Source organism: Phaethon lepturus, unplaced genomic scaffold (genome assembly GCF_000687285.1).
Source record: "Phaethon lepturus isolate BGI_N335 unplaced genomic scaffold, ASM68728v1 scaffold14756, whole genome shotgun sequence".
Classification (NCBI taxonomy): Eukaryota; Metazoa; Chordata; class Aves; order Phaethontiformes; family Phaethontidae; genus Phaethon; species Phaethon lepturus.
In genome coordinates, this window is record NW_010547009.1 from 21,248 (window position 1) to 48,257 (window position 27,010).

The 27,010-nt window shown below is 45.0% G+C and overlaps 3 protein-coding genes across 3 annotated transcripts; 1 reads left to right on the forward strand and 2 right to left on the reverse strand.

Annotated features, from left to right (window-relative positions):
- The first annotated feature begins 2,955 nt into the window (after positions 1–2,955).
- On the forward strand, positions 2,956–8,797 carry ZP2 (zona pellucida glycoprotein 2 (sperm receptor)). The gene is made up of 18 exons (XM_010289507.1): positions 2,956–3,002; positions 3,080–3,153; positions 3,336–3,419; positions 3,512–3,606; positions 4,392–4,547; positions 4,898–4,942; positions 5,209–5,373; positions 5,745–5,841; positions 5,924–6,105; positions 6,503–6,632; positions 6,804–6,985; positions 7,060–7,151; positions 7,237–7,361; positions 7,639–7,828; positions 8,074–8,209; positions 8,294–8,390; positions 8,477–8,563; positions 8,652–8,797. The coding sequence occupies exons 1-18, from the start codon at positions 2,956–2,958 to the stop codon at positions 8,795–8,797; spliced, it is 2,130 nt and encodes a 709-aa protein (XP_010287809.1).
- Positions 8,798–18,609: 9,812 nt separating this feature from the next.
- On the reverse strand, positions 18,610–19,590 carry LOC104622655 (melanin-concentrating hormone receptor 1-like). Its single transcript, XM_010289509.1, is given in 1 exon segment — positions 18,610–19,590. A coding segment is annotated over 1 exon segment (981 nt).
- Positions 19,591–23,288: 3,698 nt separating this feature from the next.
- On the reverse strand, positions 23,289–26,274 carry TMEM159 (transmembrane protein 159). The gene is made up of 4 exons (XM_010289505.1): positions 26,203–26,274; positions 25,142–25,310; positions 24,615–24,753; positions 23,289–23,382 (listed from the first exon to the last, which is right to left on the reverse strand). Exons 1-4 carry the CDS (start codon positions 26,272–26,274, stop codon positions 23,289–23,291), a joined length of 474 nt encoding a protein of 157 aa, XP_010287807.1.
- Between the last annotated feature and the right edge of the window lie 736 nt (positions 26,275–27,010).

Here is a 27,010-nt window from a genome sequence, read left to right on the forward strand (position 1 = left end):
CCCATCAGCGGGGAAAGAGGCGCAACACTGAAAGGCAGTAAAGCCAGCGCCGGAGCCCTGCCTCCCCTCGCTCGCGCACCTTCCTGCCCAGCCGTGCTGGGCCTACAAAGCAGGCCGAGGGACTTCCGTGGGGCTAGAGCAGTGACGTTACCTGTTGTATCGTAGTGCCGGTCGCAGTAAGTGTTTTTGCTGCGAATGTTCAAAAAACGAGTGGATGTGGCACTTCAAGACATGGTTTAGGGGACATGGTGGCGCTGGATTAATGGTTGGACTTGATGATCTTGAAGGTCCTTTCCAACCTAGTGATTCTGTGATTTGGGCTCTTTGCATTGCTAAAGCCTTTTTCTTGGTTTTGGTTGGGTTTTTTTCCCCCCGTGATAGCAGCAGCAGTGCTACGACCAGTCCCAGGAAAAGCCACGTGGAGCTCATTGGTGTCTCGAACGCTGTCCCACTGCCAGCGTGTGAGGGACCCCAACGCCGAACGGTTGAGGGACCCCTCAACACCTGTGCTGAGGTGACCTGTGCTCTCCGGAGGTGGTGCGCAATGCCCTGGCGCTCGGGGGTGTGCAGCGCTGCTCTCGGGCAATGCTTTTTTTCCCCAAAGGTTAGAAAAATCAAACAAGTAAAAGAGAAAAGCAGAGTGTTGGAAGAGGAGACCTTGCAGGTTTTGGCAGCAGAAAATAAAAAGAAAGCCATGGAGATAGTTTTGTGTTTCAGGGCGTGAATTCGCTCTTTATCTGTAACTCAGGCCACGGTTATTGTTACAGGCTCAACAACTTGGACTGGTGGAACCAAATTTTTTGAAAGGAGGACTGGCCATGCTTTCTCTGTAGCTTAAGCTGCAAATTCAGATGTGTTAAGTGAAGCAACAGCTAATTATTTTAGCACATGCTGATGAGTTACATGCTACAAACCTACACACTCAAAGATCGGCATTAGGAGCTGCTGACTTGCACCGCAGGGCAAAGCCCGTTGCGGTGACTGTGGCAATAGCATTGCTCTAACTGCTAAATCTCGTCTCGCCCAATGCTGCCTTTCAGCTACACAAGCCACAACCTGTTGCGAGGCATTTGGGAGCTGGCAAAACCCCGAGTTAACTGTGGCCGGCGAGGACAGGCTGCCCTTCCGCGAAGGGACCGGGCCTCCACAGGTTTCCCCCGCGCTCGCACACCCCTCCGGCGTGATGCGGATGGAGCTTTTACCAGCCCAGGCTCAGCCGTGCTCCAGGATCGTGGTCCAGAGCTCCGCAGGACTTAGGTTTTTCCACCAATGTAATGAAGCTGGAAATCAGGGGTGGGGAACTTACGAGTAACTTTGCATCGGATTCGACTGCCTGAAAGTACCTCATTTGTGTAATTCTTTGAAGGACGTGTACTTGAAATGCTTTTTTTCCCTTACTGTGTTAGTTAAACCCAAACTAAATAATAATAGATAGATAAACTTGTGTACGGCTTCAGAGTGTGTTTCGTTAGTTTTCCATATAATCATTGCTTTTGAAAACAGTGAATCTCATTACCCCCCCCCCCCCCCCAAAAAAAAATAAAAAGCCAAAAGGTACATGATGTATGTTTGTGAATTCAGGAGTCTCTGGGAAGTTAATTTCTTGCCAGAGGTTATCCGCGTGCTAATCCTATCGATGGCAAAAGCAGAAGTGCAGTTTCTTTTCGTGCTACTAACGTCAGGTGCTCTTTGCTCTGGTGGGGCGATGGATGTGAGCTAGAGCTCGCTTATTGCTGCGGGCGGCATCGGGCACACTTGGTATCCCCACCTGCGTAATGGCTTCAGCTCTGCATTTGCCATGTTTTCCCAAGAATCAGAGCTGAAGAGATGCTTCTAAAGAATGTGCATTTTTAAATCACTTGCACTAGTCATCTGCTCTGCCTGCGTGGATCATAGTGCTTTGCTGCACAGCGCGGCGATGGCAATCACACGCCCTGCGGCTACCTGCCTCCCCTCGTGCTGTTGTCCCATCCAAGTTCCCAGCACTTGGGTACCTACCAGCAGTTGATAGACAAAGCCTTTCTCAAAACTCTAAATCTTCAAGAGGAATGAGGCTGCTGTCACTTGGGCTGGGCAACTCTACAATCTGCTCTAGGCACAGGTCTATAACTGTAAAAAGAAATATAAATGAATACATTTTACATGAATACATGGTACATTGATACAAAATTTATTATTCCCTGAAGCCAAATTTAACATCCCATTCCTAAATTCTTACTCCATAATATTAATTTTCCTCTGTTCCTATTATCTATCTTTTTCCTTTCTCACATCTCAAGAATTCAATTACTTTAAAAAATATGAGTCTTTGGTTTTTTTTGTAAGTCTGTCTGAATTCAAAAGCATTAGGAAAGCTGAAAGATAACATAAATATGAGATCTTTTTCTTCCCAGGCCTCTTTCCCACAGATTTGAAAAACGATAGTCTGACCAAAGCCTCCAGAGATCTTCCAGTCTAAAGATCTGATCTAGGACTTCTCTTCCTTAACCTGCCACTCACGTTTGCCTTCTCATTAGATCTACATCAGCATTGCAGATTTGCCTATACAGGGGAACAAATATTCTCAGTCACATACATATCCACCAGTGGAATTGTTTTAAACTATCAGAAAGTCAAAGAGGCAAAGAGGTCTCCTTTGTAAAAAATTACTGCCAAAAGATGTGCATTTTTCTGTGCAACATCTGACAATGGAATAAAGGGAGTAAACTATCAGAGAAAGAAAAAAATGCCTTAAAAATAGAAGAAAACAACAACCCATGCCAGAGAATTGATATCACCTCAAGGTCTCCTGCGAGCCCTCCTCTTCACAGCAAGCAGACTGCACCTCAGCGAGAGGCAGCTGCAAGCTCTCAGTGCTCCGGGCAGCAGAAGAGCTGCACCTGTGTGGAACCTGCCCCAGGTGCTATATAATCCTCCCCGGGCAGCCAGAGAGCAAGCTTGTGGTGGCAGTGGGAGATGGGGCTGTTTGTGGGGCAGCAGTGCTTGAGCACCTCAAGGATGTGGTGAGTGGGGTTTGGGTGGGACGGGGAGCTGGGTTCTTTCCGTGTTGCTCTCTCATTTGGTCCTGTTCTTCTTGTAGGTTGCTGCTCCTGTTTGGCTTGCTGCTGCCCTTAACCCCTTGTGCTGATGGCCTGGGGGATCAGGATCTCTTGGGTAATGAGGCCTCCCTGGCTTGGCAGTGGTGTGGGTGTGGGCTTTAGGCTTGCTTGCAGCTGCTTCCCTTCTGCCTTGGTGTGGAAGGGCTCTCTGAAGCAGGGCTGGCTAGCTGGAGGGCTTGCAGGGTGTGTGCCTCTGGGAGGGTGATGATGGAGCTGACTCTGCTCTTCACTCTGCAGAAAGTGTGACCTGTCACAGGGATGGGATGGAAGTTGTGTTTTCCAGGGACCTTGGTAACTACTCCTGGCACGTATGTGTTGTGGGTAGGTATTGCTACTAGCCTGGCTTGGTCCTTTCTGCTGCAGCTTGAAAGCAGAGGCCTGCCTGCAGGACTAATCTTCCACCTTCTCTCTAGATGTGAGTGGTGAGGAGATGGTGTCTTGTGACCACACTGTGGATTATGAGAGGCTGTTGCTCAGTGTCCTCTTTGTCAACTGCACTAGCCTGGAGGTAAAGGGCTCTGTTCTGGGAAGGTGCTGTGATGGTGGGTGGGTGTGTTTTGTTGGTTTTTTGTTCTTTCCCTGGTCAGGACTGGATTTAATAGGGTTTCTAGCCCCAACTTCAAGAGTAGGAATACTTAAACTCTTCTGTAAGAGCAGTTTATGCCAAAAGCAGTTTAAAAAAAAACACCTCCAAATTGTTACCTTAATACTTCTGTGGATTAAACCCCCTTGGACACTGCCATAAATGTTGTGTTCTTCTGTAAAGTAACTGAGAGCTATGTTAAATAACATCTTGTAGGGAAGCAGACCAGGTCCAGGAGTTTTGTAGCATCACTCCATTTATGTATATTGATAGAGCAATTAACAAAGCATGCTATTGAGGTAGAGTAGTAAGGGGGTGACCAACCCAAAGTAGCCTCAAAAACAGGATTTCCTGGTATCAGTTACTCTTAAGCATTTGAAGTACCACAGGACTCTTGGTTTTGGTGTCTGTTACCTTGTTTCTCGAACAGCTGTCTCTGGCACTATGGTGTGCCAGTTCTTGAAGGCTTTCTTCTTGACTCCTGCAGTTTTCTTGATACCTTCTGCTCTTCAACCTACTGTTGTTACCCTATACTTTCCTAAAGAACCCATGCTTTTCAATAAGCTTCTAAAATGACAGTTCACTGTGTCTTTGAATTGGTAAAACACCTGAAAGAACTCTGAAGTTGCAGTTTAGTCTCAAAGGCTTTTCATGGTCCTCATGCTGCAGCAAGTACTGCTGCCTCTTTCTAATTAGTGTCTCTTCTATAGCATGGTCAGCACCAGCTAAGGTTGAGGCTGATGGTGAATGACACAGTGGGGGAGAAGAATGTAACCTACAGCCTTCACTGCAATACTGCTCATGCAGATGAAATCACTACTCCTTTCTTTGCTGGTACAACAAACTGCACAAAAGACTTCATGGCAGTAAGTAGAGGGATGGGAGTGCTATAGATCCTGTTTAGAGGCTTGCAGAGTGGTGTGGCTGTGTCCTGACACTGCATGGCTGGGATCTGCAGAAAGATGGGGAAAGCTCCAGCCAGCTTCAGGGAGGTCTGTTGGCTGCATGTCTGTCTTGGCATGACCACTAGCTCTTTGAAGAGCTAGTTTGCAAATGGTCGCTAATGATGCAGATGGTCTGGCTCTAGCCCTGTTGCAGCGGATGCTGGGATGCTGGTGCCAGCTGTCTGCTTTGGAAAACTAGCAGAGACTTCTCTTGGAAAGTTGTGGAGTTGTGACCACTGTTCCTGTAGTCTAACCCTTGTGCTGTGTTCCAGGTTACTTTACCAAGACTCATTCTGAGCTTCGGTGATGAGCATATGGTATGTGCCTTCTGTCTTGCAAAGGGAGGGTGTTGGGAATGCATGGGTTTTTGGATCTAAACTGTGTCTGTCTCCAAGCTGCAGTAGTTACCTCTTCTGGAGTAATTGCATCTTGTTGGGAAGCCTAATTCTATACTGTGTCAATACAGGGAGCTTGAATGTAAAACCTGCAAGGTGGCAGCCCTGCAGGGGGAAGAACTGTAATGCCTTGCTGTTTCTGCATGGCTATGCCTTCCCTTCCTAAGGAAGGATGTCTGGCTTTGCAGGTTCCAGCAACTCTAGCGACCTGGACTCTGTCAGTTGATGATGGAACCAGAATACATCAGCTGAGCCTTGGGCAAGCCACGCAGCAAGGCTATAAGTTTCTAGCTGATGGCCACAACCTGATCTTTCAGGTGGCCTTTACTGCCACTGGAATTGTTTCCTACAAGGTAGGTGAACAAAGAATTGGCACTGGGGAGACAGTGCTGCTTTAACGGAGGCGATGTATCTCCCTCCTGTAGACCTGTGGAAACCTGTGAACTGCCCAGCCCTATAAAATGGGGAAGCACAGTGTGCACCTCAGCAGCGCAGCTGATGGGCATCTAAGCAAGTGGGATCCTAGCTGTAGCCTGTCCTATGAATGTCTGACTGGCAGTGTCATGAACAGCTCCTTTTTTAAAGGGTGTTGAGATGGGAAGAAACTGCTATTGCAAACATGAATAGCAGCAGTCCTGAACCATAGTATATTGCCCTGGAGGGTTGGTCTCATGAGGTTTCATGAGCTGAGTACTCTCTAACAGCCCTCTATCTTCATTGTCAGCACAACGATAAGGTGCTCTACACTGTGGCACTCAAGCTCATGTATGGCCCTCCTGAAAATAGATTGACTGTGGAGTCAAGAATGCTTTGTGCACCAGGTAATGCATGGAGAACATCAGAACCTGGACTGCTTCTGCCCTGTGGAAACTGTTGTTATATTTAACGAAGATGTTTTTGCAGGTCCAGCAATCTGTAATGCAACACACATGATTCTTGCCATCCCACCCTTCCCAGGGACCCTCGTGGCTGTGGGTGTAGAGGATAAAACCATTCCCATGGACCAGCTTCAGGAAAATGGGATTGCTCTGGACACAAAGAGAGGGGTCAAGCTGCATATTGGCAGGGGAATCCTGAAGTCCAAGGTGAGTGCTGATCCTCAAGTTACAGGAGTTGATATGATCACAACTCTTTGCTTACTGAGAACCAGAGCACAGTAGTGTTGACCTTGACTAAGCACCTGTCAGCCACACGGCCTGTGGCTGGCTGAGGGCAGTTGTGATTAAGATGAAGGCAAACTGACTTTATAATAAGCATCACTCAAAGATAACTTGGGTTTCATGAAGTCTCTGGGCAAAAACAGATGGAGGTGAAAACATTCCTCTTGGAGTGGGCTGGTATTTTGCATGCTTGGAGCAATGCAAATTAACAACTAGCTGAGTGTGAAGAGCACCATGGCCCCAGGGCAAGTGAAACTAACACATGCATGAGTTAAAATGAGCTCTTAGTTAATGTTCCAGGAGAGTAACTCTTTTCTCTCAGCTGCATGGGGAGAGCTGCTTGGGACTTCAGCCCTACATGTCATCTTTGAAGCTGGTTTTTCACTTCCATGGGGAGACTGTGGCAATGGTGCTGCATCCAGAGTGCCCCTGTGACCAGCACGCACCAATAGGTAAGTGACTGACTTCTGCAATGGACTCTGCCCATGTGCTGCTTGGATAGTAATCCTTCAGCATGGCTTGTTCTTACACTTCCTGTGAAGGACTAGTTTATCTCTAGCCAGAATGCAGCAGCTCTTGGCAGAGTGAGTGGTCACTGACAGCTCAGTGTGAACCTGTTACAGCTGCTGTATGCACCCAGGATGGGTACATGGATTTTGAAATCCTTGCTGACAGTACTACACCACCACTAGACTTGGATACGCTTCGGCTTAGAGATCCTGTGTGCCGGCCTGCCTTTAAGTCGTCTTTGAATGACAGGATTCGGTTTCATGTTGCACTGAATGGATGTGGGACCAGGTATTGGGTAAGTGTAGCTGTGATTGATTGGGGAGGGCTTCATGCGTTGGGAATGCCCTCACTAATGCTGTTTTTCTGCAGTTTGATGGGGAGAAGATTGTTTATGAGAATGAGGTGAGGGCACTATGGGCAGATGTTCCACTGCGCAGGATCTCAAGGGACAGTGAACTCAGGTGTGTCTAAACCTCTTTGGGTAATACTTATGTTCATATATAGGATATCTAGGACTAAGACTTATCTGTTCCTTCCCTGTTACAGGCTAACAGTCCTGTGCTCCTTCAGTAATGGTGATGCCTCCCTCACTATAAAGGTAGACAACTTTCCTCCTCTGGCTTCTTCAGTGAACCAAGGTCCTCTCTCCTTAGTTCTTCTAAGCTACCCAGGTAAAGCTGACTCTGTGCTTGGGTGGCTGGGAAGCAACTGAGCTTGGGAGGGCAAGAGGATGGTGCATGAGTGAACTGTTTTGGTGCATGGGCTTTTAATAACCTGATGTGCTTTCTTCCCTCCCATCTATGCTACTTGAGGTAGATGCCTCAAATCTGTGACTCTAGGACAAACTCCAGCTGGTGGACTGGCTGCTGTTGAAGAGCACTAGACCAGAGTTTCTTCAGGACTCTTTTTGTACACAGACTTATTTAACAAGGCTTTTGTTTTTTGCAGATAACTCATATAGGCAGCCGTATCATGATGATCAGTACCCAATAGTAAGGTACCTGCGGCAGCCTATTTTCCTGGAAGTTCAGGTCCTGAACCGCAATGATCCCAACCTCCGTTTGGTATTGGATGACTGTTGGGCAACAGCTTCACAAGATCCAAGCTCGCTTCCCCAGTGGAATATTGTTGTTGATGGGTGAGTGTCCTGCCAGAGAAATTAGTGCTTCTGGCAGTGCATGGGAGTATTCCCTAATTGTCTCTCCTTTGGGAATATATGCTGGAACTTGTAGGAGGATGGTAGCACCTCTACCTCAAACTCTAGCTTGCTGCTTTTTATAAAAAAAGAACCACAAACCCCAAACAAACCAAACCCAAAACCCACAAACAAGCTACGGATTCCAACCCTGCTGTTCTGACTTGCTGCTTCTTACCTATTGGCAGGTGTGAGTATGACCTGGACAGCTACAGAACTGTGTTTCATCCTGTGGGGCATGGAGTCAGCTATGCTAACTATCGCCAAAGGCTGGAAGTGAAGACTTTTGCCTTTGTCTCTGGTGACAAAGCCCTCCCTGGCCTAGTAGGTGACAATCCCCCCCTTAGAGCAGTAAGTAGGAGCAGTTATTGTCCCAAAATGTAATGGACCTCTCATTCTCTGTCCTAGGTATACTTCCATTGCAGTGTCCTGATCTGTGACCACTTTCAACCAGACTCACCTCTGTGTATGACAAGATGCCCTAGACCATCTAGAAGCAAGCGAGGTAATGTCCAAGTGGATGCTAGGTTGTACTAATCCAAGATAACCCACTGTACTATGGGGTTCACCTCTACTATATTACTGTTGTAGAGAGCGGGGTGCCAGGCGTGAGCTCTGCAGTGGTGAGCTTGCGGGGTCCTGTTCTCCTTGTGCCAGAAGGATGGTCTGCAACGCAAGGTACTAAGCAAGTGAGGTGCTAATGTGTGTTGCTTAGGTTTAGTGAGGACTTGTCTCTATAAACTGTGTCTTTCTGCTTGCTTTGTAGGGAGCACTCTCTTGAGCAAGGAGGCATGGGCTGGCATTACAATGACTGCTGTTGTCGTTCTCTCTCTGGTGGCCATAATGCTACTATCTTTAGCTCTTCTTAAATGCCTAAAGAGAAGAGCATCCCTGGTAAATGTGGTATATTAGTGTATTTTTACAAATAAACTTGGATTGCAAGCCTTCTGGATGAGTTGTATAGCTCTGGAGTTGTTGTGTGGCATTTAAGGAACTAGACTGGACAAAGATGGATGTCTGTCTTGCTGAGTGGTGGCACTGTTCTCAATGTCTCTGATCAGTGCTTGAACTGAAGCTTTTAAAAGATCATCAGCCCTTTTGGGTAAGGCTTAAGGGATGATGGCAGCTTCTCCTACACTAGATGGCTTCTTCACCTCCTTAGTTCATGTTAATTAGTGCCCTGTCAGTCACAATTTCTTGTAATACTGTGAGAACTGGCTCATTACTCTAAGATTCCATAGTCTGCCTGCTCCTTCCTAGGACTATAGAAGGATTTAACCGAAGAAAAATACTAGCTTAAGGCAAAGTAGTGCTCCTTAACAACTGTGCTATTAACTTGCAGTGTTTAGGCCTAATGTTGGTAACTTGGTATCATCTAGACATCTTAGAGCAATAACCAGTATATTTATACTCAGTATAAATTTACTACTGGTTTAGCTGGGGCTATATGAAAACAAGCAGCACTTCATGACACCTACTCTGCAGACTCAAAGCCCAGCTGTGAATTGCACTTCATGCTAGTCGACTGCAAAAATTCTAGATTCAATCTTGGGTGAATGTAAGGCTTTAACGGGGCAGATGGTGGGTGCTCAGTGAATGTTTTGTGACATTTAAGTAAAAGTACACCGAGACACACATTCCAGGTGGTATCTTCAGCAACTGAAGAGCAAAGCTTAGTCTGAGCAGCAGTACTTAATGCCACATTGCTCTTCAAGGTAAAAATAGAGCCAGTCATAATTTCACTTGATTCTGGCTTGTCACAATTGAGTCCCTGCATTGCAGGGGTGGGGAGTGCAGTATGTGGGTTATAGCCTGTAACCAGCCTTAAGCTTACTGCTAGCTAAAGTGGAAATTATAATCAACTGGCTATAAGAGACAAGCAAATCTCTTGCAGAGACTTCTAAAGACCAAGACAGCTGCTGCATTGCTGAGTGATGTCAATTTGTCAAGGTTTCTGGATTTAAAAACTGCATGTGTGTTGCTCTTCTGTTGCTTTTCAGCTTAAAACATGTTCAGGAAGTGCCCTCTGGTACAGGCTGAAGTGCTGTAGCCCACAGAGGCTTGGAGACCTTTAGTTGCCTGACACCCAAGCTCAGTTTCAATGCATAAAATGAACTTCCACACAGGGAAACTTGAGGGCAACTTTGAGGTGGTTACAGAGAACTTGGCTGGTGGAGGTGCATGGTATGCTGTGTAGCTTTAGGTATGCTGTTGCTGGAAATGGCAAAACCCTTTGAAGCAGTGATGTGTTTTGACTTGGGTTTATGCCTGTTGTGGTTTAACCCCAGCCAGGAATTAAGCACCACAGCTGCTCGCTCCCCCATAGCAGGATGGGGGAGAGAATCAGAAGGGTGAAAGTGAGAGAACTCATGAGTTGAGATGAAAATGGTTTAATTGGTAAAGCAAAAGCTGGCTATAAGAGCAAAGCAAGGAATTCATTCACTGCTTCCCCTTGGCAGGCAGGTGTTCGGCCATCTCCAGGACAGCAGGGTGCCATCATGTGTAACAGTGACTTGAAGACAAATGCTGTGACTCTGAACGTCTCCCCCTTCCTTCTACTTCCCCCAGCTTTATATGCCAAGCCTGATGTCACATGCTGCGGAATAAGCCTTTAGTCAGCTGTTCTGGCTGTGTCCCCTCCCAGCTTCTTGTGTACCCCCAGCCTCCTTGCTGGTGGGGTGGGGACCAGAGGAGGCCTTGACCCTGTGTAAGCACTGCTCAGCAATAACTAAAACATATCTATCATCAGTGTTTTCAGTGCAAATCCAAAACATAGTAGTTAGTATGGGACTGAAGAAAATTAACTCTCTCCCAGCCAAAACTGAGACAGTGCCTCCCTGCTACAGGCAGGGGGGACCAAATGTGATAGAATAAGCTGCCCTAGAATGATGTAACTTTATGTACTTGTCTCTCTAGGACTAAAAAGTAACCATGTAAAAGCAGTCCCTTAGTCTACTTGTTTTGTGCCTTCAAATTGGTTCCTGAGAAGCTGAAGACTGTAACATAGCTTCTGTGTTCCCTGGCTGATTTTTAACTGCATGTGAGTCAAAGACTGCCAACTTCAGCTGAGTGGAGCTCAGCAGTGGTACGTTAAACCCCTGGCTGGTCAGCTGTGCTCTGGGGCTGCCCTTCTGTACCTCTAGATTAAAACCCCTGTTGCCTTTTGCTCTGGCATCAGCGTGCTGCTGTTGAGCACAGCTGCCCTTCCTACTGGCCATGCTTCCCTTGCATTAGACTGCTGCTGTGGCTACATCCGTTACCCCTTAGGTAGCCAACAGCCTTCCTGTGGCATGGGTACCTGGAGGAGATGGGCCTGTAACCAGTATGGGGACTGGACCAGGCTATCACTAAACATCAGCTGCAGGATTTCTAGTTCTCTCGCTAACCAGCAGGTACTTGGCATCTGTGCCTCTAACTAGGTGCTAAGCTCTTGAAAGAAACTACCTCCCACTGCAAATGTGCCAGCGGATCACCCCTTTCTCTTCTGGTGTAGTTAGCAGTAGGGTCTCTTGTTTGGCCACCTCTACCTTTTAGGTCTGGTCCTCACTTTCAGATGTATTGCTGTCAGTAATGTATCTTAGAAGGTTTTTTGTCTTATCCGATTGCTCTATTCCCTGTAGACCAGGGGCTTATTTTGGTGATTCTAGCAATTGATAATAAAATCAAGAACATTTCTCTTAAGTAGAGAAGTTTCAACCTCACTGGTGCAGGTCTTGTGTTCTGCTGTCACTTAGCTTATAAATGAGGTACTGTAACTGCCTGGGTAATGGACAAAGCTTTCTCAGCTGGCCCCGTTGAAGGGAGCAAGAACAGCCCCCATACCACCTCGCTCTCCATCTGCAAGCCTCAAAGCTTCCCTACAGAGAATAGAAATACAATTACTAGTGTTTTTAGGGAAACAGAGGGAACCTGTTCATGAATGTTGATAAGCAAATAAATGCATTTTAAGATCAGGGTTTGGAGATTAAAACTTGGGTTTCTTGAGTCTTTATCTAATGCTGCTTATTCTGCCAGATTATATCGTACTGCAGCAGTGGTCAGCCGGGGTAATGGTGGGCTTTGGTTTTAAACTTTTTTCAAGGGCCAATATGAGAGACTCTTGAATAGGTGTGTTGCTCACTGCTAATGAACTACTTCTGGTTCTACTACTCCTAGTCTCTCTGTCACTTTAGATAATAAATACTTCAGGCCAATTATGAAATGTAGAAACATGTTTCTTTGTTTACTGGACCTTTCAGGTTTGTTGCTGTTACTTTTTTCATGGCTTTCTACTACCTGTCAGGATAGAAAGCATTCAGTGCAGCACTCTTACTCTGTTAATTTTTCCTGTCTATCACTTATTCCCTCTCCTGTAGCTACTTATGCAACTGAATACTGGTAGTCCTCTTAATATCTCCTCATTGACGAGTGGCTTTAATGATGACTATAATACTGAATTTCCTGAGTGCCCTTGTTCTGAAATCTCTCACTGTTGTGTTGAATTCCTGTTGGACTCTGCAGACAACTTCTTTTTGAAATGCTTATCAAATGCTTTTGTTCACAATTATGACTCCATTAATGTTTTTTTTAAATCTATGTTGTGCCAATATCTGCAGTATGTGCAGCTCTTCCAGCTGTTGCAAATGTGAGCTCTGTGCAGCAGCTGGGGATTAAAGCCTGGCTTTATTTAAATCAGTTAGCAGTACCTAGCCTTTCTTTTAAAAGATTACTGTGGGGGGGAAATCCCAAATTGCTTCTTACTGTGTGATTCGGATAATTACAGAAAGTCTTTGGAAGAGTATTTACAGTGAAGCTGGAGCCTGCACTTTCTGAACACAGCAGGCTAGAAGGATATTAGGAAAACCACAAAGTGGAATGGACTCTTCTTGCTGCCAGCACTGATGTTCTGCTGGCCAGAAATTCCATGACCATTTAATAGGAGCATCAGGAGAATGTAATTTTGGGGTCTTTGAAAACTGAGGGAGGAAAAAGGGGTGTTTTTGAAAGAGAAAAAAAGATTGTGAGTAACAAAAAGCTATCTCTTCTGCAATACTTGCATACCAAAGCAAAATAACTGTGTTAACGAGTAGCTTCTCTTCCAAGCATCATAGCTGTTGTTTTTCTTTCTCCCTGTTTTTCAAAGGCACTTAGATCATAAAGAAAAAGGAAGTGTATAACAATAAATTTCTGTTAGCTTTCTAATAAGTTTTCTTTATATGCAAGTCTTTCTCACTGGAATGAAAATTGGAAAACTTTTCTAATCTTATTAGTGTGTTAGAAGAGACTATAAAAACTTCCTATGTCACCTTTGGTATTTGCACTAATAATATTTCCTCTTGAAAAGTCAAACACTGGGTTTCTTATGTTGCCCTTCTCTCTGAAGGAATGTTTTCCAAGTTCAAGTTAAGTTTGAAGGGAATTAACATGTAACCATATGAGCTAAATACCATTAGGTATCGGCTACCACTGTGGGCAGCCAAAGAGAACGGAGAGTTGTGCATTGCCTCTGCATTAATGCCCCCTCCTCTGAGGCCTGGCTCTGGCACACGGACGTGGTTAGGTTGTATTTGACTTGTGCTTTCCTCACGTTCTGCTAGCTTCCAAGAACTGATCTCCCCTTCTCTAGGGTGTGATGAGCGGGACAGCTCTGTTAAACTGAATGTTGGCTTCTTCCACCGTCTCCTGCCCCGCTGTCATCACCCGTATCAGTTTCTGTGCTTAGCGCCTTCACTTGCACAGTAGTTTCCTTTTGCTTTTTTTTTTTTACCAGACTACTCATTTTCAGGGGAAACCACTTCTGCAGCCACACCTGAAGAATGTGACTTGTATGAGCTAAACCAAGTCGTGCCAGAGTCCTAAAGTGCTGGGATTTGCGAGGTTCAGCTCTACTTCTCTTCTAAACACAAATGTTTAGAACTGCATCCAAAGCAAGTACATTAGAAATCCTCCATCCTAGAGCTGGTAGCAGAGCAGCAGCACTGAGTCACTAAAGATGTGCTGCACACTTGAGGCACACAAACATCTTGGGCTTTTGGTAAAACTAAAAGTCCAAGGACTTTTTTTATGTAACCTGCTGTGAAAGGTGGTTGTATTCAGAACTTCAGCAGGGCAAGAAATATAGTAATGAGTGTTTTCTTAAAAGGTCAGTGTACTTAAGATGTCACTGTAGTTGTTCCTTGCAGCTTTAGCGATAGACAAGGACAGCACTACCTGTAGATATGAGTCCAGTTGAAGTGAGGCAGTTTGTCACACAGTCATGCTTTTTATTTTGTGTTCTGTACATGTTGTCTTACACAGTCAAGGAAATGAGTCACGGAAACACGCTTGCATGTGACAGAATGAGAAGGGATGAAAGTGCTGCAGTGTTACGCTCATGGTGCAGCTTAAGTTAAACATTTGTGTAGATGAGGACAGTGTTGTGATTTAACCCCATACAGCCCCTTGCTCACTCTCTGCTGGTGGGATGGGGGAGAGAATTGGAAGAGTGAAAGTGAGAAAACTCAGGGGTTGAGATGACAGATGGTTTAACAGGTAAAGCAAAAGCTGCCCATGCAAGCAAAGCAAGGAATTCATTCACCACTTCCCATGGGTGTGTTCAGCCATCTCCAGGACAGCGGGGCTCCATCACACCTAACAGTGACTGGGGAAGACAAATGCTGTAGCTCTGAATGTGCCCCCAGCTTTGGCACCATCCCTTTGGTCAGTTGGGGTCAGCTGTCCCAGCTGTGTCCCCTCCCAACTCCTTGTGCACCAGCACCTCTGCTGGTGGGGTGGGGAGACATGAGGCCTTGGCCCTGTGTAAGCACTGCTCAGCAATAACTAAAACTTCTCTATGTTCTCAACAGTGTTTTCGGCACAAATATAAAACGTAGCCCCGTATTAGCTACTGTGGAGAAAATCAGCTCTGTCCTAGCCAAAAGCAGCGCAGAGTGTGATCATCACATAGTCCAGCTCCACGTTCTCTGGCCGTGCAGGGCTTCACATCAAGGCCGTGGGCAGGCTCTGCTAATGCCGCTTGTGCATAAATGGCACAGGGCTGGGGCCTCAGCTGCCACAGCCCCTACTGCACTTAATAAGCATTATTAATTAGCTATTTTTAATATAACAGATCTCAGGGTACATTTTAAAAATAATATATATTCCATGTAAGGAGAGCGTGGAGTACTGAGAACATAACCATTATGAAGGCTTTATGCTGTTGCGGTGTCAGTAGAAGCTCCAACTGGAGCCAAGTCGTGTTTGCTATCTATTATCAGCCTGATAGGGGTTACAGCTGAAAAAAATACTTAGGTTATTGTCTAGCAAACCACCTATTATACTTAAGTCCTGTTGACTTAGCTACTCAGGTGGAATATGAAGTATTTCTGCAAAAGCTACAAAAGTGGTGCTTGATGAAGAGGGTTTACGTACTTGACAGGACATTGTACTTAGCTGTATTGGCTTTTAGCTCTTTGGAGCTAAATAAGTCTGATACGTTTAATTTTTCCTTCTCTCCATCTTTCTCCGTATTCCTAAGTGTGGGAAAAGATTGGTGTGTGTTCGGGCAGAGAAGTGTTTCCTTGTTTCTTATTGTTGGATGGAGTTTGAACCTCTACTCCAGGATGGTTGGGATTTACTAAATAATGTTACATTGGCTGTCATGTGAATACTCTGTAAAAGAGAAATGCTAGCCAACATTCCCATAAACTAAAATATTTCTCACACAGCTTGCCTGTATGAATCTGGAGATTTGCACTAGTGAGGCTGTTTAAAATACTCATCCTTAGTAAAGGCATAGGGCTAATATTGTCTGCTTAGGGAATGACTGTCAGATGTGGCGCATGAGAAAAGATCTGTCTCTGGTCGCTGCCAGGATTAACTCTATAGAGCACAAGTGAACCCCCCCAGAAACTATTTGTGGACATCACAGGGGAAGTTTGAATGAAGGCCCATGTAACTTACATATTTAAATCAAGGAAAACATGGTGGAGTTTTTTTCCCTTACTTTGTACATAATTTACCTTGGAGCCCAGCCACATGAATTGCTTCCCTCTTGCTGTACGAGTGCTGGTGTTTCCCGGTCCCCTGTTTAAGTGTGTTATCTGCGGAATGTTTAATCTCACTTTACAAATACAGAAGCCGACTCTACTGTATTCAGGCCTGGCGTCCCTCTCTTCTGCCACGCGTCGGAGGGCAAAGCGCGGATGATGGTGCGGCGAGAGGAGGCGTGGGAAAGGGCAGCCAACGCCCCGGTTGCGTGTGGAGTCGGCACGGGGGGCTCTGCCGCCGGAGCTCGAGCAGCTGCTCCAGGGACCGCAGCGAAGACCGTTGCTCCAAATCTCCTTAGAAAGACCTGGGATGTTTGGGGTCCCCTGGGATGGAGGGGTTGGGGCCGCGGGCGCGTTTGTGTCTGAAGTAAGGGTGCTGCAGTAGGTCCTTGGGGCTGGCTGGGCTGAGGACCCAGGTGTGGGTGGTGCCAGGGCGGTGGGAAAAGCTCCTGCCCCTTCCCTGCTGGGCTGGCACCGTCCTGCGGGAAGCCAAGAGAGCACGGAGAGAACTCGGCACCGCTTCCCCAGCCTCCTTCGCTAAGGACTTCTTGGCTCTACTGCGGTGTTTAATAATTAAAAAACCCCACAAACAACCCCATCCCCAAACAACCGATGCCCTCATTTGAGGGATGGCCTTACTGTCTCCAGGAAAAACATCTGGTCTGTGCTGACCTAGTTCTATTTCTCCAGCATATCCCTAGCAGAAACCACGCTAACGTGGTGAGGGCGCAGCCTTAGAACAGGGTGAGCAGCTTTGAAATGACGGTGACCGACGAACGCGCAAAGGTCAGGGCAGCAGGAGTGGAACTGCTCCGTGTTTACCTGCTGGTAACCGAGAATTCACAGCTTCAGCTCCTGAGAAGCGCTGATGACAGAATGAATTACATAATGAAAAATGAATTTACAGTGCAGAAGGAAAGGGTTCATTTGGGGCCAGACTCTGAGCTGGAATAAATTCACTTGCTTCAGTGTCTGCCGCGTTTATTAAGCAATGCCTGCTCCCTTCAGCAAAACATGAGGGTGTAAAGGAAATTCAGGGAAAAGGATTAGATCCCTTCAGCTGTGTAGCCACGTATGAGCTGTGGTCTAAAGCTTCTGCGTGTTGTCACTTGAGACGGGCGTAAGGGATTTATCGCTCTGTCTTTGGAAGTGCCTCCTGAAAAGCTGTTGGAGATGGCCTTGCCTCAGGGATTGCTGGCTATGTGGTTTTGCAATAGTTGTTGGCTGAATTAACATGCCATTAAAATAAATGGCTCCTGGAAATCTAAAGAGATGGAGATAAAGTTCCCCCACGTTACGGAATGCATGTAAATAATCAGAGGTGTGTTTCTTCACTCGCAGTATTGTTGCTTGGTTACTTTATAGGAGCAGGAATAAATCAAGCTAGTGATGAAGTTTGTAACTTTTAATTTATTAAAATTAAAGTAGGTTGTGTGTTCTAGCAACCCAGTATTCTTGACAAAGAACTTGGTCTGGCTTTTGTGATCTCTTGAAATACAAAAGCACCTTTTAAGCAGCTTTAATTTGGTCTACCATAAAGAGACAGATGTTCCTTTAAAACATAAATGTGTAAAACCTTTGCTTTTGCCCGTTTTTCTGGATGTAGGTGCCTGTTATTAGTAGAATAATAGTGTTTTAAAACCAAAGCCCAGTGATTTTGGTTGCCATATGCAGCAGAGAGGTTTGATTGTCAGAGAATGGATGCTCAGTGGTTTCTACCGTCAAGTCCTTTCAAAATTGCTCAAGATGGGCACAGGAAACCCGAGACACCTGCAATCAGGTTGAAAACCTGCGTAATACGCTTCAAGATGTGCATTTTCCGAAGGCTTGCTGCCAGCTGGGGAAGCGCCCCAGTGATATGCGTGCGCACGTGATACACTGCCAATGGTAAGAAACTATTCTGTTTTCTTTTTTTTAAGCGTAGATAGGATCTAATCGTTACTTTCCACTGCAAAGCAACTTGGTGACTTAGTGACAGCTACTGTTTAACTCGGGTTTCTGTTGTCCTCTAGCAAGATGGTACAGAACTGTCTCTCAGAGTGAGTGGAAAGAAATTAATCTAGTTACTTTTAATTTAAGTATATTTGGGAATATTTACTGGACTTCTCGATAATTGCTGATTCTGGAAAATGGGCAATTTTTTTGGCTTTAAAATGACAGAAAACTATTGTCGTCTCACCCACTGTTAAACATGTCACGGAGCTGGTGTGTTAGAAAAGAGATGAAAACACGATTGTTCTGTTGTTTAAAACCTTTGTAAAGTGTGTTATGCTCCTGAGCCATGTTTCAAGAAAAAAAATTATCCAGAATTGTCCAAATTCATTCTTTCTTCCTTAGTGACCTTAAAGCAAGAAATAAACTTGAAAGTCCCCAAATTTCAGATGGTGGTAGTGTCTTAGCCCTGGGCAGAGAGTCACTGCTTGTCTGGGGTTTTACACCAAAATATTTTTAGTGGGGTAATCTAATAAAAGGCTTGAAAACTTTTCATCTCCTGGGGAGAATATAATTCATAGCTGTCAGGGAAGACGCAAATAGGAACACAATGCCAAACGAAGCTTCTGCCCCGACGCTGCCATGACTTCACTCCGCGCCTAGCAGAGGTCCATCCCATAGGAGATGTGGTGCGTGGTGCTCACCTGCCTGCCTCTGCCCGCACGTTTCGTCAGGAGAGATGAGCGGCTGGCTTGTGGGGGCATACCCGAATTACCGTGGGTCTTGCTACCTGCCCGAGAGAGACACCCGATGCAGGAGGGGCTGCCCTGGCTCAACTGCAGCCTCCCGAATGCTTTCGCTCCCGTTTGGAGAAGCCTGCCCTGCAGCTGCTGGCCTTACAGGGACCCCAAGCTGTCTCTGGAAATTTTGGCCCAGCAAGATACAGATGAAGGGGTTCAGACAACTGTTGTCGTAATCCAGTCTGATGGCCACGTTGTAGGCACGGTAGAAAGGCAGGGTGGGGCGGGTCATGGTGAGCTGGGTCAGTTGCAGGATGTGGAAAGGTGCCCAGCGAATGAAGAAGGCCACACAAATAGCAGTCGCTGTATGGGTCAGCCTCTTGGTTCGAGCTCTGGTGTATCTTTGGCCCATCAGCGCTTCTGAGGACCTGGCCATCTTGAGCAGGATCCTCCTGTAAGCCACCGTGATAAGGGCAAAAGGGATGGCAAAGACCAGGAAGAACTGGCAGAGAGTGTACCAATAAATGTCCCTCTGGGGGTCTGGCAGACGAATCCCACAGCCTGGTAGACCTCCAGGCAAAGGGATGAGCTGAGCATACATCCACACAGGTGTAATGCTGAGGAAGGAAAGGGCCCACAGCACACAGATGACAGGGATTGCCACAGGGGCCTTCCTGAAGCGAGTGGAAGCGAAGGGGTAGACGGTGGCCAGGTAGCGGTCGATGAACATAGCGGTGAGGATGTAGGTGCTGGTGAACTGGCTGTTGGCATCCAGGGCAGCGATGATTGTGCACATTGTCTCCCCAAAGCGCCAGGCTCTGTTCCCCAGCAGCTGGTGGATGAGGAAGGGCATGCCCAGGAGGAAGAGCAGGTCCACCATGGAGAGGCTGATGATGAAGGTATCTGGGACACTACTGCTAGGGCCAGATTTCTTTCAGACTGTACAGATAACCAGGCTGTTACCAATGATGCCCAACAGGCAGATAATGCCAAATAGGGTGGGCATGATGAAGCTGCCATAGCTCATCCCGCTGGGGTCACCTACAGAGACAAGTGTAGGTAGGAAAAAGTCAGCTACGCCAGGACCCCTGGTGAGGACATGCCTCGGGAGCGTTCTGGCTTCTAACAGGCCGTGAGTGCTCCGAACGCAAGCAATAACGGGTTTCTCAGGCACGTGAAAGATGAGGAAGTGCCTCGTGCGTGTGGTTGCGTCTAACCACACACAGGCACTTTCTCAGCAGCTTTCACAAAAGTATACATTAAAACACGTGTCTCTAATCAAATGTGCAAACGCCCACTCTTCCCTTCCTACCGACGAACACACACATTAACAATGGAATGAAAGCGCACCAGTGTGTATATCGTGCATGTATGTGTGTGCAGACCCTTTCAAATGCATACACGTATCATGAATGTGTTTCAGTAAGTGCCTTCCTATCTTTGATACGTATGTTGCTCAACTGTATGGATAATAATATCTGTATTCAGGATTTCTTCAAAACCATTGCACAGAAGTAATTTTTTTCCTTCCCCCCTGCCTACACCTATTCTAGTTTATATACTAGTGTATATTTTCACTTACCCGTTTATTGTACTTACCAGGCAGAGAAAAGTTCTGAACAGCCTTGGAGCTGTTGCGGATGCAGCTCTTCATGCTCTCTGTGATTTGTTTTAAAATCCATCCTTCAGGAAAAATGGTTTCCCTTCAGGAAAAATGGTTCCCCAGCAGCAGCCTGAGGATGTTCGTCTTTCACGTTGGAAGAATCGAGGTTGCTGATCCCTTGGCGGTCCGTGGGGCTGCTCGGAAAGCCACCGCGCCAGGCTTCAGCAGGGGCTGTTACTGGGGGGAAAAAGCAGCTCCCCCGCTCCCTGCACCCCCTCCGGGCGCGAGCGACGCGGGGTGTCACCAGGCAGCACCCGTCTCCGCGCTGGCAGCAGGTGCTGGAAATAAGCTTGCGAGGCGAGCGGAATGTCATTTCGGTGCTAAAGGCGGCGATCGGGATCCACTGACAGACTAAACGATGAACTTGTGCTCTGGAGAGGCAAACGCGGCCTGGAAGTAATTAAAATCCTCTAAATAAAATGATGGGTAGCCAGCACTGAGCCCACACCTTGCTTTTAGGGTCTAACTGAGTATAAATATCTCAACATAAGTCTGCAAAGAAACATGTCTACCTGAAGTCAAGTTTGCAGCAAGATTTGCAAGCGTAGATTGGGATTAATCTCATTAGATCCTGAAGCAAGACAATCCTACAAGTGAAAAGGTACAAGCTGTGTGAGTTAGTATGTGGAAAGCTGGTATTTTCTGGCTGTGCCTGGTAAGTTGCAGCACAGATGATAAACAGCATCATTATTTCCCTCCTGTGAAGTGCCTTCTCCATTTCAGTTCATTTTGAGGTCTCGAGCACAGTAATGGAGTTATGCGCGTTTCATTTTAGGCAGACTGATAGAAGAGAATAGGAGATAAACAAGGGATTTATTTTCAAGGTGTATTTGAAATTACAGCATAACACTGGAAACGTTAAATAAATGAGGTGGTGACTGTGTTATCATCAAGTCATGCTCATCTCTGCCTTATTTCCCTCATCACCATTCGTCTGCTCTTAACAGCCAGTAAACTCCTAGACTGAAGGCATTACTGACTAGAAAAATTAAGATTAGACTCAACCTGTATCCTGATGATGGGGGCCAGTAGTCTGGTGAAAGGCAGGAAGCATTCTGTAATGGCTAGAATGCTATTGCAAGGCTCACTTTTTGCTAGCACTAAGGGCTTTTAGCACTTAGAAATAGTTCTTATTTCAGTGCTTCGCTGCTCTTTAAAGCAGGCACCAGTCCATTTGAACGAGGGATAATGTACTCCATTTACCAGCCAGTGCAAAATGCCTCCTTCCCCTCAATGCCCCGACATACTGCCTAGCTGGAGTCTCTTCATTTGCAAACACCAGTATCTTGTTGCAGTCCAGTGTATGCACCGGGGAATCTGCTCTTAGGTTGTATTACCTAGGGCTGTGATGTGCAGCACCGCAGTGTTCTTAAGAACAGCATTTGATTTCCCCTCTGCACTGATCCTCACCTGCTGTAAGCTGGCAGAACTCTACTGTAATTGACTGTAGCTGCAGATCTGATCCTAAAGGGGGGTACCAGCAATGTAAAAAACTGCGTACGTACGTTCATGTTAATCTTTGTTCCGTATTTTAGATGGATTTCTCCAGGCTGTATACCATGTAAACAGTATCACAGCACTAGGTTTTCTTAGAAGGAAAGTAGAGAAAGTACTTTTTATGTTTCCTTTTTTTTTTTCCCCCTTCCTACCACTTGTGTACTACTATCAACTGGAAGTTTAAAAAAAAAAGTAATTCTGGTTGGGATAAAGCTTTGAAGCACCTGAAAAAACCAAACATTTTATCTACTTAGTAAACTATGAAAGAAATCTCCTGTTATGGTCTCCATTTTGTAAGTTCTTGACGTTTAGCTGGGATTTAGTAAATACTGGAGCCTTTTATGAACCGGCATCAAGTCTCCTGCAGACAGTAACGCAGAGTAGGGCTAAGGGTGGTTTCTCTCTACTGCTGAAGTGTGGGGCCAGCTTATCACTACAGCTGAAAATGTCACCACCAATACTACGTGGAACACATTATGGCTCAGACAGATAGACTTTGACTCCATGTTGCAGTGAAACAGCATGTTGGTTCACGCAAAACTGGAGCATTACACCAATTTAGTCCTTAGGATTCTGTATTTCCTTTACATGGAAATACATGTAAAGGCATGAGAAAGGGAGTAATCTGCATTTTGTGGCTCAGCAATATTGGCCAGCCAGAATACTTTAACATTAACAGAGCAGAAAAATTCAGCTCCAAATGTAGCCTTCCTAAAAGCAGATCTGGAGAAGTTGTTTTTACTGTAGAATAAACAGAGTAACAGAACAACCTGGTTAAACAAACAAGCACTTTATTAAACTAATATAGTTAGATACTTTCTTAATGCTCAAAAATATTATAGCATTTGCAAAAATGAAAAAAGTTTAAATAACATACAAGAACTTACAACTCAGACGCAAAAGGGGCAATTTAAATACCAAAACAAATATGACAAGATGCAAGACCTAACTGCATACCATTGATGTGATGAGGCAATGAGAACAAGGAAAATATCCCTTCAGAATAATGCAACATCTAAAAGGTATATAAAAGCTTATACCATGACTTAACATATAAAACCCAGTATTCCTCATATAATAAAGCATTAACATGGTATGCTCGTACTATTTTAACAAAGGCTGTTAAGGCTTAAAAATATTTTTTAACATCCAAATAATTTCTGGTATTCTGAGCTTTTCCATTTATGTATCAAAATGACCAACTGCTCCATACAAACTTCAAAAGATAGTACATCCAAAACTCCAGTACCAAATGGGAAGTCAAATACCTACCTACCCTTTCTTTCACCTAATTGTCACTGACTTAACAGTAGCAATTATTATTACATCCTTTTACCAAATTCTGTAGAACATTCCATCATGCACATAGACTTAGTATCGCGATGCACTGCGGCTTAATGGTTGTTCTTAGTATGAGTTTTACAGCGACAATGTAAAATGCATATTGTTTTTTTCAGTTCCCATAAGGAGTGCGCAAAGGTTGGATGCTCAATGAGTAAACAATTACATTACAAAGGTCATAGTAGTACAGTTAAGTGCCTATGAAGGAGGGGGAAGAAACCCACTTATTCACTCTTTTCATTATTGGCAGAAAGATCCAAGACAGGAGGACTCTTCTGTGGCAAACTCCCATTAACTTCTTGCTTCCTCACCCGATCCCTGTATAGAGGAGAAAGAAGGGTTTTACAGTCTGTTCTTCCATAACATTACCCTCTTTTAACTTTTTGCTCAAAAAAGCTGAGCGATGTGAGATGTAAACTTGTTTGAGACTCGTGGAACATCCACTGCCTGTCTACCAGGGCTTCTCTCAAAAGACTCAGGAACGTACAAAGAACAGGTATTATTATCTGTTTTAACATCAAAGCTGTAAGTCAGCATGTCTGGTCTGTAGGTTGGGTTGTGTATTCAGATATGCTATGTGAAAAAAGAAGGTTTTTATGGAATTGGTGGGCAATGTCATGTATCTGGTAGCATGCCCTGGAGGAGTGGTATGGAGCCCTGAAACAAATGCAAGCACACTGGGCCTTGCACCACAGTCTTGTCATCCTGACAGTATCACGGGCTCCGCAGGCAGTTTTGTGTGTCCTTGAGAGCTGTGCAAGAAGCACAGCTGTGAGGAAGGAGCAAACTGAGAAAGTCTAGAGGGGAGCAGCTGTAATTTTTATTCTCGCTCTTCCCTGTGCTTGAGAAGTGATTATCGTTATTCATTCCCTGGTAGATCCTTACGTGGGCAACAGGTGGCACTCCAGCACAACCTGCCAGTGCCTCCTACTCCTAGGCAGACGCTTGGTAAAAGCGCCGCTAAGGCAATGCTGACCGAAATACGCCGCCAAGCCTGAAGTACTGGGAGACATGACTGGCAAGCAGTACATGTGCAGCATCCGGCAAAACCTGTAATTTCTGTTTTGGCCACACTGTCCTTTTTAAGTGCCCCTCTGCCTATCCCAAATCTACAGCTAATTTTTGGTTCCTTACAGTGCAGGTAAGCAGGGATAGCTGGGTCATCATGCAGAAAGAACTGCAAAAGGTTCATCCTCTAGGCAAAGTCCAATTTGGAAGCATGTCTTAATGACATTTGAAGAAACAAATACTCTGAGACAAAGCTGTATTTTATTGCTTGATGTCATGTTGTGTTAGCACATGCACATTTAAAGACTATTTACATTTCCTCTTTCCTAAATAGGAAAGGGGGCATGTATTAACTCTCATTAAAATATATATTGATTTTTGTATGTGGCACATTAAGCCATCAGGGTAGCCAAAGATGCTCTGGCATTCAAAAAACATTTGTTAAACTAAGCAACAGCGGCTCACTTAGAATAAATGAGGTAATGCAATGGTACAGTTGCAGAGCCTGAAATCCAAGCATAGATCAAGACATCAATACTCACCTTGAGGCATACCAGTAGTTGACCAGAGTTGAAAGAACAACATAACAAACACTCAGTACTCCAGAAACTCCCAATGAAAGTGCACCCAGGCCACACAGCACACAGAGGAGAGCTATGCCACCTATGGCTATTACAACACCTAATAAAAGAAAATCAGTTTGTTATTTAAACAAGTTTATATACAAGTAAATTAGAAGAGCTGACATTCTACCACAACCCCAAATTCAAACCATTTGGGAAAACAGTCTGCAGTCAGCTAGCTAGCCACTATAAAAGCTACGCATGGTCAAGATAACTGGTTTAGCCATATCCTGGTGGCTGAGATTAGAAAGGGAAACAGGTCTTCTCCTGTATAGACTACAGTTAATCAGATTACTATTCTTCTATTAAGAGTTTTACTACTGCTGAGACCTGAGGACTACATACAGAAATGCTCAATTGCTTGGGGACTGGAAACTCCAGAAGTAAGAAGAAAAAGACGTCATGCTTTAAAAGGGATTAACTACATGCATGTATGCATACAATACCTTCCATAACTATCACACCGATACAGGCCATTATGGCTGTTGTAACAACAAAAATCAGGAAAAATGCAACAGGAATAGCAGACACTGCAATAAACATCAGGAGTGATAAGGCAACAAAAGGATGGTCATCTAAATATTGGCCAACACGAGAATTCATAAATGCAACAACCTGTGGATGAAACAAAAACATTTCAGATTCTGTTTTATCTCTTGTCACAGATAACTTTTAAAGGTCAAGTCTGCAGCTTGACCAGAGGGCAGCTGTTGCCTCTGTATTTCCAAAGCATGAGGAATTACTGCAAATTTAGGTAACTGCATAGCAAATATAATTGTACCAACAACAGACATGTTTCTATTGGACTTCCCAGTTCCATTCTTGCACAAACTGAAAACCCACTATCATACCCCCCACCCCCTGAAATCAAGTGAAAAAACCAAACCACAGTTTATCTGCACAGACTTTAGTGGGGTCTCCAACAGCTATGATTTTGACCTAAAGAACTGTATTTGTTACGAAAAAAATACTGTAACATTTAAAAATGATGATGATTTTTCTTTTTTCCATGCCACAGTAATATTTGCAACCTGTTCATTTATTGAGCATAAGTACAGCACAGGCATGTCTGTATAACAAATTTGTTAGGAATTTAATTATACTGTTACTGGTAGAAAAAAAAAAATCCTTTTTACGGAGGCAGTCATACCTATACACTGGAATTTTACTGTAGCAGAGACATTTCCCTTCCCCTAAGGAAGTATGTATTGTAGTTTTAGTTCTTTTTATAGCAGCACAAACATTTCACTAAAATGCCACTCTACTATCTCAAACGGTTATACCAGTAAAACACAGAAATGCAGAACAGTCTTCCCTTTTTCTTGATTGCGGAAGGTGTGGGAGGACAGTCCTTCCCATAGGCTGCTCAGTGCTCACTTAAAAAGGGAGTGCCAATTTTGAAAAAAAGAAGTTTTGAAATTGCATTTAAATTGGGGTGTGACATTTCAAGAGTTATGAAAGGAGTATCATTATGAATACATTATATAAAATTATAATCCAGACCCACATTCGAGTTGCTGTGGATGGACTGCACCATGGAGTGCCATTGCTTCTGCAGCTCTTGCATTTCTTTAGACATGTTGTAATCCCCAGGCACAATCATGAATCTTCTGAACAACCAGTTCTCACTCAGCCATTCAATTTTCCTTAAAATGAAAGGTAACAGTTAGTAACAGGCTCATGCAAATGTTTTGTGAAAAATAGTATTTCTTTTGCAAAAACAGAGAATGTAGAGTTCAGATGTTAATGTGATCCACGGAGTCTAAACCATTACTTTTATGGAAGTACATCTAGTGTAGGGGGTTCATCCTCGAAAGCTCTTCTGAAATTCCCAAAGCCAAGTATCAGGATACAAGGTGACTCTCACCTCCTGCCTTTATAACATTAATCTCGTATTTAATGGTGAGGGTGTTATCAGAAAAAAGGTCAATTTTAACTATCTGCATGGACAATTTATCGCTACTAGTGCTGGAAACTCATAACACGTTAATGAGCCATTTTTTGTGAGCGGCCTCATGCTCACATACCCTGGACAGCTTCAAAACTCTGCATACAAAGGCAAAATGCTTTCAAACGCTCTGAACATATTTAGTTGTGACAGTTTAAAGGCAACACCAGCTCAAAAATCTCCCTGCTCTCACGAAAATTTGACCTGATGTTGCTAGGGAGACCCTTACGGGGGGAAAGGAAGAGATGCAGTTTCCCGCTTGTAAATCCGAACAGTCACGGTGCCAACACCGCTCTCGCACACCCAGCCTCCGGACGCGCTCCCTCCCTTTGTTTACACCGCGTTTTCACGCGGCACCGCCGAGGGG